The 15,458-nt window shown below is 34.6% G+C and overlaps 3 protein-coding genes across 3 annotated transcripts; 1 reads left to right on the forward strand and 2 right to left on the reverse strand.

Annotated features, from left to right (window-relative positions):
* Positions 1-190: 190 nt before the first annotated feature.
* On the reverse strand, positions 191-6,975 carry LOC126775829 (putative phospholipase B-like 2). Its single transcript, XM_050497950.1, has 13 exons — positions 6,642-6,975; positions 6,320-6,448; positions 5,816-5,930; positions 5,054-5,148; positions 4,336-4,494; positions 3,780-3,900; positions 3,274-3,378; positions 2,636-2,742; positions 2,061-2,177; positions 1,193-1,352; positions 941-1,085; positions 580-724; positions 191-410 (listed from the first exon to the last, which is right to left on the reverse strand). Exons 1-13 carry the CDS (start codon positions 6,824-6,826, stop codon positions 314-316), a joined length of 1,680 nt encoding a protein of 559 aa, XP_050353907.1. The 5' UTR covers positions 6,827-6,975; the 3' UTR covers positions 191-313.
* A 911-nt stretch (positions 6,976-7,886) lies between these two features.
* Positions 7,887-12,881, reverse strand: LOC126775825 (uncharacterized). Its single transcript, XM_050497939.1, has 7 exons — positions 12,701-12,881; positions 12,473-12,568; positions 11,908-12,076; positions 10,721-11,456; positions 9,865-10,399; positions 8,983-9,088; positions 7,887-8,189 (listed from the first exon to the last, which is right to left on the reverse strand). The coding sequence occupies exons 2-7, from the start codon at positions 12,561-12,563 to the stop codon at positions 7,964-7,966; spliced, it is 1,863 nt and encodes a 620-aa protein (XP_050353896.1). The 5' UTR covers positions 12,564-12,568; positions 12,701-12,881; the 3' UTR covers positions 7,887-7,963.
* A 239-nt stretch (positions 12,882-13,120) lies between these two features.
* On the forward strand, positions 13,121-15,034 carry LOC126775837 (uncharacterized). Its single transcript, XM_050497964.1, has 2 exons — positions 13,121-13,840; positions 14,726-15,034. The coding sequence occupies exons 1-2, from the start codon at positions 13,268-13,270 to the stop codon at positions 15,020-15,022; spliced, it is 870 nt and encodes a 289-aa protein (XP_050353921.1). The 5' UTR covers positions 13,121-13,267; the 3' UTR covers positions 15,023-15,034.
* The last annotated feature ends 424 nt before the right edge of the window (positions 15,035-15,458 follow it).

Consider the following 15,458-nt stretch of genomic DNA (forward strand, 5'->3'; position numbering starts at 1 on the left):
TTTTGTCATAATGTATTGAGCGAATTTAGTTTTCTTGTGTTAAATGAGTAAGCATTTTTAATTTATTCCTATTTTATTAAAAAGCTGTACAGTGTTGCTCCTTTAAAGGTTATTGTCTGGGGAATTTGGACAGCATAAGTAACTTATATACTGCTTAGTTGAATTAATAAATCTGAATTAAAAACCTATATGAAAAATAGTTGTATATTTTATAAATATTACTAGATTCTTAATAAAACAAAGTGTAAAATAGTTGACGTTTAAAGTTAAATTCGCAATTGATTCTTAACACAAGTATTGGGTGTCGTTTTCTTCAGCCCCACTGCCAGCGGTGGAGGACTGGGCTAAACATCCAGAGGTCCGGATGACCTACGTGTGATACGTGGGGACCCATATCGAATTTACTCCACCTGGCAAAAAAAAAAAAATTAACTCGGATACATTGAAAAAATTAGTTTAGAAAAGTATTAATTTAAATCTCTTTTTATTTATTAATGTTTATTATAAATATCTAGATGATAAAATTGAATTGAACACATGAAAATCCAGTGGTGCTCACCCAAGTATCAGTATACTCACTGGAAGGGCGGGATCCCCCGCGAGAGGTGATGCGTGGGACTGGACACGGCAAGGAACTGGAAGCGGGTGCGCAGTATCGAGCTCGTGAGCTTGGCGTCCGTGGCGCCGTGGCTGCGGTGACCCAGCGCGCGGAACGGGTACGTGCCTGGGGGAAGATTGGTCATATACAAACGTTTCTGTGATAGCTGCTAGTACCGTTGGTCTAGTGGCTGCAGTTACCACCAGGTGACCTATTTTCTTGTCTCCCTTCATCAAATAAATAACAAAAAGTATGTTTAAAGCCATTGAACTCGTAGTGTTATTTCGACCGTTCTGCAGCTCGTGCGGCACTAGGTGTGGTGTGAGTGGCGAGTGCGGTCACCGTTGGCGGGGTTGAGGTCGTTCCTGGCGGCGACGGCGTTGATGGCGCTGTAGGGGGGGGAGCAGGCGCAGCGCGCGCGCGGGTCGTGGCGGAAGTCGTTGTAGCGCAGCACGCCGAACATGTCGCGCACGTTGTGCACCTCGGCCTGCAGGCAGAACACGGTAGCGATAATAAAACGTACACAAATTAAATGGTCCTTCGACCCGGATAGTCCACAACGTGAACGTAGTCTCATCGAAACGGTGTAAATACCTGTAGAGACTTGAAGATCTTCGCCCTGGGGTTGGTGTGGTAGCCGAACCAGTCGCCGTACATGGCCACGCGCACGTTGCCCCCGCTCAGGTTGAACATGCGCGGGAAATACGGAATATTATAAGACGGAAAGTACGTCGTCTCTTTCAGTTGTTCCGTTCTAAAACATTGAATGATTTCGTGTGTAGATGACAATATTTTATTAAGCCGTTATTTATTAACTCGGCGAAAGAAGACTAAGAGCTCTTTAATTTCGAATTCCTATAGTTTTCTTTATCCAAATAAATAATCTGAGCTTAATACGCTAACGCTTTTAAAATAAAACCTATACATGACTAACTTAAAATTTCAATAGCGAAATGGTTTTCCGGTGTAGCGATGTAAAAGTCGCAAATTCGATCCTGAATCCTTGGGCTATTGTCGTCACCCAAGACCTACTAGAAATAATAAGAATACTAATAATTTCATAAAAACGGGTTATATTAGTATTGTTAAAAAAAACAGTTTTTAAGCCATTATTATAATTAAAAATACTATTAAATTTTATAAATATTAAAGGTAATCATAAATAGTAGTATTTATGACATTTTTGTTTGTAAGAGTGGCAACATTGTATTTATTGCTTTCCGACTTCGTTATCTGTATTCCTAATTTAAATTATTGCAATCTCACGTGTACGCTAAACGATAATAAAACTCAATAAGAACTAAAATTCTTTCTCAATCGATTTGTTATTTATATTAAAATCTCTAATTCCAATAAAAACTTCGACATTAAGTGAAATAAATCATCAATGCACCGATTCGGGATGATCAATTAAACCATACACGGTTAAGATATTTTATTAGTTATGAACGAATGAACTTACAAATCTGCCGCTTCCGTGTACCCCGGCAGTTGTTCCACCACCCACAACAGGCCCGGCTCGATGGAGCCCGGGGTTTGCCCGCTCTTCGCTTTAAACTTGTTGTAGTTCACTATGTACCTTTCACGAATAAGGAATTCATAGAACTCAAATCGCTGAAGAAAATATACAAGTTAATTCAAATATCCAGATTATATATTTTTTATTTATACAAGTGCTGTCCATTTCTAAACATATATCAATATATATGTTGCATAATAATATATAATTTTTTCAAGTAACGGAATCTGGTCTTTTTCAAGGATGGCAACACCAGATTAAATACTATTTTCTTGCACAGAACACTAACTATGTAACGTGTGCTTAAAATATGGATAACGTTTTAGACGTTTTTTTTTTAAATTATTATTTTATTTATTCTATAGATTGAAAAATTAAAATATCGTGTCGCTGGCGTTTCAGTGTCATTACATAATAAATTGAGAATCTGTATCAATTGCGTGTTAAGAAATGGCGGTTTTTTGTAAATAACCGGTAAAACTTGGCCTAACAAAAGTTAAATGTTTAAACGTTCTCACCATTGGTTGTTGTATGTTCCACTGTTGTGCCTCCGGAATATCTCGACCCACTCCTTACCGTCCCGCGCCAGACGATTGGCGACCATCGCGCGAGCGTACTCCAAGATCTGAATACGGAAATATTTCTAATATTTCACGACTGGAGAGACTGCAAGCGTACACAGGAACAACGACTTTACGTCACTTAAGAACTGCTAACTCGAAGACGATTACTGAAAACTATTTTTACTGACGGTAGGGCTTTGTGCAAGCTCGTCTGGGTAGGTACCACCCACTCATCAGATATTATACCGCAAAACAGAAGTACTTGGTATTGTTGTGTTCCGGATTGAAGGATGAGTGAGCCAGTGTAATTACAGGCACGAGGGATCTTAGTTCCTCAGGTTGGTGGCGCATTGGCGATGTACGCCATGGTTAACATTTCTTACAATGCTAATGTCTATGGGCGTTGGTTACTTACCATCTACCACTTACCATCAGGTGGCCCATATGCTCGTCCGCCTACCTACATTATATAATATAATAATTAATAATAATAAAAAATCATAAAATACTGCAAACACGTTATCTAGACCTAGAGCGGTGAAGACGCGGGCGGAAATTAGTTTATAAAATTAATAATATGGGAGACAGCTCACCTGACCAACTGGCTGCACCAACTCGAAGAGCGTCCTGTTGCTGTTCCCGATTGTCGTCTCCGCCGCCACCAGGCCCGACGATATTATGTAGAAGTCGTCTGTTGACTGGCAACGGTTACCATAAATCTTATTGTTTGTTTGTTTCTACTGGCGGTAGTTGCTGTCACTGTCGTTCGTGTAAATCTACCACCAAGTAAGGGTGACAGCCACAAAGAATACCATTGACATGATGAGAATCAAACTTGGAAGTTAAATGGTACACCAATTTGGAATACATCAAGCTTGCAGACAGATTGTTTTTCTCATTATTATTTAAAAAAATATGTTTGTCTATTAAGTTTTAATATATTTTTTAAAATAATTAATAGTACATAAAATGTTCTAGCAGCAATATTTAACTTCAGGCCAGTCTTCCAAATCATTTTCAATAAAAAAAAAACAATATTATTAAACAAGAGAAGAGGCTGCAACCCGTTCAAGGCGTGTTACTTATGCTAAATATGTACCTGCACAAACCCCGGGTACGAGCTGAACGCCATCTTCCGGCCCGGGATGAATTTCTTCTCGTGAGGTGTCAGTTTGTAGTTCAAAACGTAAGATTTTTGTATTCGGAGCATTGATTGATAACTGGAATTTATATACCGAAGATGATAGAGTTGAAACATTTAGCCGAGCGTTTAGTCTCATTCAACGTTTGAAGAATTTTTTATACTCGAATTAGCTTAATAGGCTTAATCTAAAAAGATTACCTAAAGCCCTTTTCAGTACAAAAGGGGTACAGACAAATAAACAATTTCGACATTGAATTCCCGTGCCTCGGAAAGCACGTAAAGCCGTTGGTCCTGCGCCTGAACTCTTTCCGGTCGTGTCGAATTGCCGTCCCATCGGATTATGAGAGTTAGGGAATAGAGAGTGCACCTGTGTTTGCGCACACACTTGTGCACTATAATATCTGCGCAGTTGGCTAATCTCTCTTGAGATTGGCCGCCGTGGCCGAAATCGGTCTGGAGGACATCATCAGTTTTTCATAACGAACAAACATAATCCTAAGTCCGGGTTCACCTGTTCCACGTGGCGTGTGAGGTGTACAGCTCCGACCAGTCGGGCAACAGCTTGACGAGTCCGCTGCAGTGCTCCCCGAACAGCAGCCCCTCGGGGTTCTCCTTCGGCGCCGACAGCGCTATCGCCAGTTCGTCCAAGTCGCCCAGCATGTTGATCCATCTACGGCGTGTAGAGAGAACGATTTATATAAGATGTTAAAGACTAACAGTTGACCGAAACTCTCCCTCCTTATGTAGAAGGCTTATATCTCTAAGAAATAACATTTATATCAGAAAGATTATTTTAGATTGAGTAGCTCGTAATTACTTGGTGGTAGGGAGTCGTGCCGCTGCTATTCTACCGTTATTTTACCACCAAAAAGATTTCTATTCCGACTTCCGACTTGAAGGGTTAGTGAACCAGTATAACTGAAGGCACAAGGCACGTAACATCTCAGTTTCAAGTTTAGTTATTTGGTTGGTGGCGCTTTGGCGATGTTAATATTTCTTACAGTGCCAATGTCCATGTTTCTTACAGTGCCAATGGATGGGACCACATATAAGTAGGTGAGCCATTTGCTGGTCTACCTATCTATTATTGTAAAGCATGTACTAGGAGTGGGGATGACAATAGCCCAAGTGTTTAGGCTCAAAACTGCGAAACCTTTGAGCTAAAGAGTCTGAGAGATTAGTAAGCATCTTGAATAAAAGTATAAACAACAAAAATATGGCATATTTACATTAAGTCCCTGACAGTGAGCCACTCGTACGCATCGCTCGTGGCTTGATTGTATCCAACAGCTAGGCCTTCTATTTGTATATAGTAAAGCTTCATCTGAAATAGAACTATTATAATATTAATGATTATATAAATTGTCAAAATCGAAATGATAAAATCCATTATTTTATTAGCACAGAGGCCTTCAAGCATTATATGAGACAACAGATAAGAAGTATATTTAGAAAGTAGCTTTAAATGATACTTTGTAATAAGCCTTTGATATAGTTAAAAGTGTTAAGAAATAGATATAGATACAAAACACATTGGAACTCGATGCACATTATCGTTATGTGCAAGATTATTAAACATAAAAAATATTGTTCAATTATATATTCAATGACTCCGTCGAGACAATTTATATATATAATGCAAATTTATTAAATAGTTTTCTAATTTACTTGCATTTATTTCATTAAAAACAAATATTATTTAAAAGTATTAACTTAGTTGGTGATTACGGTTGCTAATAATTTAAGTTTAGAAGCCAGTTTTTATTTCTATGTTAGGTCTTGTAATCCACAAGACCCTTCCCTCCCGTTCTAATTTTGTAATTTTTTTTACATACGTTACCGTCACATATCTATGTTGTATTTAGGAGTGAAGATACTTTTCATTTTTCATGCTTTGATTAACAGTTAATTAAATAAGTATATATTTAACTTTTTTTTTATTTAAAACAGATGTTTTTAATGTATTTACAAATGTTTTTCTTTTATATTACCTGATACCAGTACGGGTCTGTAGGGTTTGCGAGTACCATAGAAGAAATGTAATCTTCGTTCTTGTCCACAAAGTCCTCAATTAAGCCGCATATTTCAGTTTTATTATAACAATACCTGTAAGTTATAAATATTGAATCATTTATTCTAAATGGTATCATATGTAATATAAATTTACTTAATTAAAATCTTTCTTACAGAAATCTACCACTTTTTTTGTGTATATCTATGGCCAATATTCTTAAACATCTTCAGAATATAAAAAAGAAAATTCTCCATTTACATTGTTTAAATATTCATGATTATCAAAAACCAATATTACGATTGAGTAAAAAAGCATGTTACATTAACTTGGCTATTAATATATTTTAAAGGGCAGTAATAGACACAATGGAGAGTTAGGTGAACACCAGCAAAAGTATCAATGTAATACTTCACTTCTTTCTCCTAGTTACATAGCACATATTCATAGATAATTTGTATATTTAATATTGTCCATTTCATACCCTTTCAGCATATTTTGCCAGTGCATCCAAATAAGGTCCCGTGTGAGAAAACCCTCCAGTACACCTGCTGCGTATGCCTGTTTTTCATCGCTTGAATCTGTTGACGTATGTAACTCAAGGAAAGCCCAACTGCAACATGAATGAATACATAGTTTAATTTATTGGAACATTATGAGAAGTTTTGGAGGTAATTCTAACATACTAATCCTACACATTGTGATAAATGATGAATATTCGTCAAGAGTTGTTAATTATATACTGAGATTTTTAAAAACTTGCAACCTTTTCAAATATTAAATAACATGTGTAGAAACAAACTTACCCTGTTTGATTAATGTCGTTGGTATATGTGGCTCGTGCCAGATGTACCTTGGGAATTTCTTTGTAGCTATCCGTCGTCGAAACTACTGCTTTTCCATTTGACCATGTTACAAAACCATATTTACTTTCAGAAACAACGAATAAACAAAATAGTAATAAAATACTGTATTTCATATATAAATTCATTGTTCTCGTCAGCTATGCATCAATCAGGGTAGCTAATAACACTATTATCTGTAACTGAGTCTTATACAATTACTAATATACATCAAAATTGAACTAAATTCATAAATAATTAATTACAATTCCAATACATAATAGAGAAGTAATTTATTATTTTGTTATGACATTTGATCTGTATGTCAACAAAATACGTCAACGAAACGTCAACGGTCAGTGTACTTGATTGAACTTTACAGTTTAAAGTACAATCTACTTATACTATATTACAAATCTATATTAAAATGTATTGAATATAATTTGTTAATTTTTGTAAAACCATTTTCCTATATTCAACATAGAAGCAATACACTTTCTCATTGATTGTCAAATTACTGTTACTATGTATATATTTTTAAATAAATTATATTTAATTTAGGAACTTAATTTTTACGCAAAGTCTTTTAAGCAACTTATAATATAGTCTGTCTTTGTAACATTGATAAATTTCTATTCAAATAATTAAATCAAGTTATAGTTACTATTTTTAAGTAAGTATTCTAATCTATTTAATTATATTACGATTCATATTTTTTATTAAGCATACATAGCAAATTATTGTAATATAATGAAAATCATTAAATTCGCTCCTTGCGTGTTTCGTTTTTAATTTTTACGAGTTCGATCTCAATCAATATTACCAGTGGCTAATGTTTCCAATTAACTAGTTGCTGCCTGCTGTTTTTTTGTACTAATATTGCGACTTGACATCTAATGGTTAAGATAGAAACAAGTTACAGCTTACAGTTACAAATCTAATGCACATTCTGTTCACTTTCAACAAAGATCAAATCTGCAAATCTACTTTTTACTATCTTATTGCTTCATTTACCTTACCTTCATTTTTTAGATTTATTTAAATAATAAATCTTAGATTATGTTTTTTTATTTTATGCCATTTTATTAAGCTCCGTCCATATGACCGGTTCCGATGTGTATAAACGCTACGGGTTCCGTGTTGCCAGTATTACAGTTAGCATTGTATTTTTTTTTTATAAATACTTTATTATATAAGTAAAAGAGAATATAAAAAAATCAACAAGTTGACCAGCATTTAATCACTATAATTTTTCTATATAATTTTATTAACTATGTTTATCATTATTAAGTCACAGACAATTTGAGTCCTATTTCGCCACATTTGTATCCGATCTCTCGTATGAGGTATGGGGTACGTTCATGTACAGGCGTTCTAAGCCACTTGTTGACATTGAACGCAACCGTAGCATACCCTTGCTTCTCTAACAGGTCAACGATCAGACGGAAGGAACCTCGAAGACGGTTGCTATTCATTGAGAAGCAACCTTGTTTGAAATTCATTATGCATACTCTGAAAATATAATATAAAAACAATCAAATTGTTATGATTTACTAGCTATTATTTTTATTTTACTAAACGATTACTAAACACTAGCTGTGTGCTTGGGGGGAGTCCCGTCGACAAAAATACAAGATCATTCAACTTTTTTGAGTAAACTGGTCTGGCAATGCTAATAAATGCGTTTGTGTTGGCATTATATGTACAAGGCGTAGACTGAAAAGCAGCCTAGCTGAGACTACGTCCTTTTCACCAAATTATGATATTGTTAACTCTTTTTTTATGGTTTTGTACCTTAATTTTTTTGTCTTTGTTTCTTTTTGGTGAATAAAGTTATTTATTATTATTATTATTAAATCTGCTCCTTCTTACTTTCTGATCGCAGCGAGGTAAGAAATATGGAAGTTAAAGCCATTACAGAAGTTTCTTGTAACAAATAAAAAAAAAACAGAAAATGCGTTTAAAAGTAAATTGGATATTTTATTAAAATATTTTAAATGAAACAAAGCTGGTAAACGCATTTGGTATCTTTTTTTATTATTATTATTTTATTTAACTTTTTAAAAGAGAAATGATAAGTGTTTAGTGTCAATTACGTCATTCAAATAACAATTTTCGATCAATATAAATAAACAAAAAAAAAATTGCTTAAAACAAAACAAGAACTTCCATGCAAACTATCATCTCCTATTACATCTCTATCATGATTCTCCAAAAAGTGGTACAACAGACTCTTTTAAACAAAAAAAACTCATATGCTAACCCATGCATATTTCATCCCATATTAAATAATAAAAATACTCACACAATTGCTCCTTGCGGTATATTCAGTTCTTCTATCGGTACCTTTAATTTACTACTGGCAATTTGAAATTCCACGGGGTATCCACCTTTAATACATACTACCATATCTGTTGAAGAAGGGGAACATATTTACTTATGAAACGAACAATAATATCAAATAAGTGGCGATTACTATAATCCACACGCGATATGAATGAGATCCGACCTTTTGTGTAGCGTCGGCAAACTCGCGTCGTTGTTATTTTTGTTAGTGTGGATTTTTGCTCGTGATTCGTTATTACATTAAATAATTCTGGCATTTAAACATACTGATAGCCCATTCCAACCATAAGATTATAAAGGACAAATAAACATATATAATATTCACAATAGATTAGCGATTAACATGTCTTACAGTCAGTTAATCCTAATACCTTACAGTCAACGCGCCACCAATCTTGGGAAATAAGATGTTACGTCCCTTGTGCTTGTAGTTACACTGGCTTACCTACCGGAATAGATTCGAATACTCAGTATAGCTGTTTGGCGACCGAAGCTGATGAGTGGGTCGTACCTACCCAGATGGGTTTGTATAAAGCCTAACCATTAAGTTCTGAACGTTAGTTACAAGATACCAACTAGTTATTCGGCGCTCATACCTTCGAACCAGTATGGCTATTCTGTAAAAGCAAACTGGAAACTCACCGCAGAAAAGATCGTGAAATGTCAGAAAATCATATGCGCCATTGACAATGAATCTAATAATAATGACCCTTTAAGAATACACGTATCAAAATAGTAACCGTAAGTCGGTTGTCAACATTACACGAGTGAGTAATGAAGTGAATTCTTACAGAATAGCACTTGTGCTTGAAATGAACTTTGATTACATTTAATCAATTACCTGCTATAATTCCATTGGGCAACACTACATTCTTTGCCACATACTTCGGACCACCCAGACCTCGCGCTAAATGTTCTACTAATGGACTTGGTAACGTGTGAACCGGATACATATCTTTTGCTTTCTGTAAAACATCTTCAGGCAATTTATATTCTTCGCTGTGAAAAGTCCGGACAGCCTCGTTCAACGTCAATAGTTGGAGATAGTCCAAAATATTTTTCTCTCTTGATAGGAACTCGTCCAGGAATTCTTTTGAAAATACTCTTTCTAGAACTTTGTCTTCGTAATGTCCTAATGAAGCGAGTTCGAGACACACTTTAGTCCAAGGTAACGACGCATTTGTACAGTTGAGGATCGGGTTCTGCGATATCTGACTTCTAAGCTGATTCCACTGTTCGCGTTCTGGAGTGTAGTTATTATTGGACAAACAGTTGATGAAGCCAAATAAAATGTTGGTGCGAGCGTTCGATAACGTTTCAGCCTCGGAAGCGGCTTCATTGCAGAGGTACTCGACTAGACCAAGGTGGGTGTGTGCCTGAAATATGACAAAGATAATTGAACGCGAATTTTGTGAAAACTTATAATTATTTTGATGTATAGGCATCATTATGTATGTAAGAAATATATCCCCCACTTAATGTTGAAATTACCAAAAATCTTTTCTTATCGAGTGTCTACGTCGCCAAAAGAGAAACTATGCTAAATTTCAAGTCGATCGAACTTATAGTTGCTGTCGATGAGGTCTCGTGATGAGTGAGTCAGTCAGAGAGTTACTAGTAAAAAGTCAAGATAAACAAGGAAAACATGAATGCATTTAAGTAATCTGTAGTTACGATTACGATTACAAAATACTTACGATTCTAGACAGAACCCGCGCAACCAACAAGCCTTTTTCAAATTGTATGCGATTCTTCACGACGTAGTCCGCGATGGCGTCAATTAACTGCTGGTGATAATACTCCGGATGCTTGTCTAATATCCTTCCTTTTAACTTAGCAGCCGTTTTCAAAACTTCATCGTAAGACAGGCTGTCTATGGACTGCGTTAATATGTCGCAGCAAATGTGCAACAACTGTACCCTGGTTGGGAATTTATCCTCAGTACAGTTTACAAGACAAAGGGCCCATATGATAGATTTCGCTGTTTGCGCGTTGATCGCTTGATCATTCAGAAGCAGACCAGTGACTACGTTGTTGATGCAACGATCCGGGAGATTGTGATTACAGGAATACAACAGCATATTCCTTAAAAGGGGCAAGTCCTTGTTGTCGAGTTCCAGTGGAAGGTGGATTTGGAAAGCTAAGGGTAGAGCCAGTTTGAGGGCATCCACCAAATGACTTTTACTATGAAATTGTGACAGAACGAAGTCTAGAAACATTATCTGTTGTATATTTAATAAGTTAATATTACATCGTATTATTTGTAACATAGTTTGAGCTATCAGGGAGTCAACGGGCACTTTGAGAAAAGAGAGAACTTTGGTTGCTTCAATTGCTTCGCCCACTTCTAAAGAACGCGCGTGCTTTTTGAAGTTTTGACACAGAACATTAAAAGTTGGATCTTTAATGATTGCATCTGTACCTTCACCGTACCTGTGGACGTGAAATTGTTAACTTAGTAAACAGCGACATTATACACTGAATAATGTCTAGACACTGACTCTCTACTCTATTCCAATGGCTGGAGGAATAATGATATACAAATCTTAGATATTCCAGGTGAATTGTCTACAAACATTTTGTGATTAATATTGCAAACATATTCGACTTACAAAATTATATTCACTTTATTTCTCCTGCCATTGGAATAAGCTAGAACATATAATATGTATAACTGTGATGAATTCTGAGTTCAAACCTAGGTAGCACTGAATTTTCATATGCGAAATTTGTGTTTGTAAGTCATATCATGATTAGTGACAGAAAACAAATTATTATTATGATTAATCTAGAAGTTACTTCCCAAAAAGAAGGCTATGCCTTAGTCCGGCACTGGAAAATGTATAGATTGTTACTTTACTATTAACTATAATTTTTTACTCACTTGCTACCTTTCTGCAGCTCAAATAATGTTCTGAGAGCTTGTAACATGTGTCTATGGGTCATGTGTTGTAAATTTGCTTGGACCATCGCAAGTACATCAGATGTACTTGGGGCCGTTCTTATACTTGACATGATGGCATCAGGGGGTTTGTTTCTCACCAACTCTGTAACTAAATGTATCAAAATAAGTCATGTTCTGTATTTTTTTTTTACAAAAAAAAAACATAAGACTTAACTTTAACTAATGATATTTTTCAGTTTTGCTCATTTGTTTTAGCTTTTATATTTGACTATTGTTTATTTGACAAAAATAATAAAATATTTATAATTTAGCCGTTAGATGCGGGCTGCGCAAGATTGGCCAAGATGAAATCTTTGGGGGAGGCTTTTATCCAGCCAGTAGATGTCTTTTGGCTGAGAGATGATTGTTTATTAAAAAAAAAATATATATAGGGATTCATCTGTTATAAATTTTTGCCATTTTTACTATTAATGGTTTTTATGTTGACTGTCCACATTACAATGAAGAAAAGAAATTGTTTAATAAATAAATTATTGATTATTACCATTTGAAAAGTTAGTAGTTCTCACTGAAGAATTACTAAGTTGGCTCCCTCTCAGCACATTGCGCCAAACGCTTTTTAAAAGATGTGTCATAATATCTGAAATAATATAATTTCCCAATTACTTATACTTATTTATTACCTTAAAAACCAGAGCGTGTTAGTACTATGTATGAACTTATAGATTTTCTTTATACAAGTACAAATATTTTAAATTTTTTGGGAACTTGCCTAAATGAGAATGAAAATGTGGGAACTAAAATAATATCACAAAGATAGTAGATAGAAGCACATCACACATTGTTTTACTAAAAGTTCACTATAATAATAAATACACTATTCAAATAAACTATGATAATAGTTCTTTAATTTAAAAATCAACAAAATAAATAGAATTATGTTTAATTCCTAACTAAATATGTCAAACTACTGACAGTAGCTGTCAATTACACATCGATAGTTGACAACTTGAGATTATAATTAGACATTTGACGGTTGAATGGTTTTGTGTTTTTTAATAGCTGATGTAAAATGATTCATTTTAATAACTCCTATTTATTATTCTAATTTAATTTAAAAAACTTGTTTTAACAATAATCATCATTCTTATTAGGTACCAAATCTTACAAGTTTAACTTTTAGTCTACCGATCGACCTATTGATTAGTTGTCACTTGTCAATTGTGCATATACAAAGAAACGTCGAGCGCAAAAATTTCAGTTGAAAGAATCGCAATTTGTAAGTTTGCGACTGTAAATAACAGTTCTATTTAGCAGTATAAGCAAACAGATCATAAATATGTATAAAGAATTCATTATATCCTGTAAACCTGATAGAGAAATACGAAAAAAAATAATAACACCGGGTGATTTTACAATAGTACCGTACGAAGATTCTCGATGTAAGATCCGGATAACCGATTTATATTGCAGAAATGCAGACGGTGAATGTGAAATGGAACCTCTTAGTCGTATATTCAATTCCCCATTCGATGGAAACGTGATTATTGGAGACATGGATACATTCGTCGATAAAGATGTTGAATTAATCCTTCAACAGATGTGCCTTGGCGAGCTCTGCATCGCACATTTAAAATATAAGGACACTCACGGCGATCTCATGTTGGACATAACTTGTAAAATAGAGTTAATAGACGTCACCGAGGAGCAGCTGATCAGTGACTGGAGCTGGGCGAGATTGTACGAGTCGGCGATGCATCACAAAGAGCATGGGGTGCAGTTGGTAAAGGATAAAAGAATAGTCGATGGATTCAGGCGGTTTTCCAAGGCTTATAAGATGTTGGTTGCTATGGAACCTGTTGACAGAGATACCTTAGATGAAGAAAGAGCAAAAGAGTTGGTTGATTTAAGGGTAAGTAAACTTTGTAATAACACAAAAGTAAGAGCCCGTAATAGTCCCACTACTGTAAAGGCCTCCGTTTATTTTGAGGTTTGGAGTTTATTTCTTTTACTTGGTGTTTTTGGCAAGTAGGCTTGATTAGGTATCACCTGCTCGTTGTTTATTCTACAAATGGCAATACTTATGGTGAGTGGGCCGGTGTAACTACTGGCGCAGGGAACATAATATTTTAATTCCCAGTGTTGGTTGTGCATTGTTGATGTAAGGAATGGTTAATAATTCTTAGTGCAAATGTGATTGGATGGTGGGTGCTTATTTGCCTGTCCACCTACCTACTTTATAAAAAAAAAAATTCACCATGCTGTTCCAACGTGGGTCGCTGTATACATATGTAACAGAACTTCTCACACCACAAAGGCTTACTGACAGTGTTTACCTTAACCACCAGCACAAGATGAATTATAAACACAACTTAAGAACATAAAAATTCATTGGTGCTATCCCAAGTCTGAATCCACAATCTTCCATCTCGGCTCTCATAAATATGTAATAATACATAATATATTAACTGCAAATATATTGTTATTAACTTTTTTTTCCTTTTTCATATTTCACATGATATAAGTTTGGTTTATATACATTTTTACACTTGTTAGTTTTTTTTTTAATTACCATACATTTAATTTTACTGTTTTATCTCTTTTATATATATGTTCACTTCCAGATTAATTATTTGTGGAAACTGTATTGCCATGTCTGTTATTTAAGGTTTATAAGTTTTATGTAATATAAAATATGCTGTTTGTTTCACTTACTTACAAATAAACAAATGAATATTATTACAGTATATTGAACAGAGCTGAAATAATCATTTAATGAAATATTTTTTTGCTCTAGGTGAAACTTTACAATAATATGGCACACTGTCAACTACAATTTGATGAATTTGCGGCCTCCTTGGACCTTTGCAGCAGAGCCCTTAAATATGATCCTGAAAACATTAAGGCTTTATACAGGCGTTGCACGGCTTACATTGGACTCTACATGTACGAGGAGGCGTGGGAAGATATCCAGAAGGCATTGACTTTAGATCCTAACGACAAAGCTGCCCTATTAAAGGCATCAGAGCTGAGGCCTCATATTGAAAAAATAAACAAAGATTACGCAAAAGTTATTAAAAAAATGTTTGGTTAATTTTCTGTAACACTTTTTATTTTTCCTTAAATATTTCTCTTTTACTAATTGAAAGCTTAAAAAATATTTATATTTTGTATAATAAAAAAATAAAATCTTAGCAAGGTTTGCACATAAAAATTGCGCTTAAATTTTATATTTGCTAGACATCTAATCTAGAATAATACATAGTGAATACAACTTTGTGAATTTGAAAATTAGTTCAGAAATGTAACACATTTTTAAACTGGTATTAAATTCATAGTAATATATTTCTTCAAAATGTAAACCTTAAAAAAACCTTGTTTATAATTTTTAATTATGAAAATGCTTTTTTTGCTTTGTATATTGTTACTTCTATATTTCAATGAATTTTTTTAAGCATTCAAATACAATAATAATTCCAAATAATGACACTTATTAACACTATACATCGCAATTATAGGCTATGCAATTT

The sequence above is a fragment of the Nymphalis io genome, chromosome 19, assembly GCF_905147045.1.
Source record: "Nymphalis io chromosome 19, ilAglIoxx1.1, whole genome shotgun sequence".
Taxonomy (NCBI): Eukaryota; Metazoa; Arthropoda; class Insecta; order Lepidoptera; family Nymphalidae; genus Nymphalis; species Nymphalis io.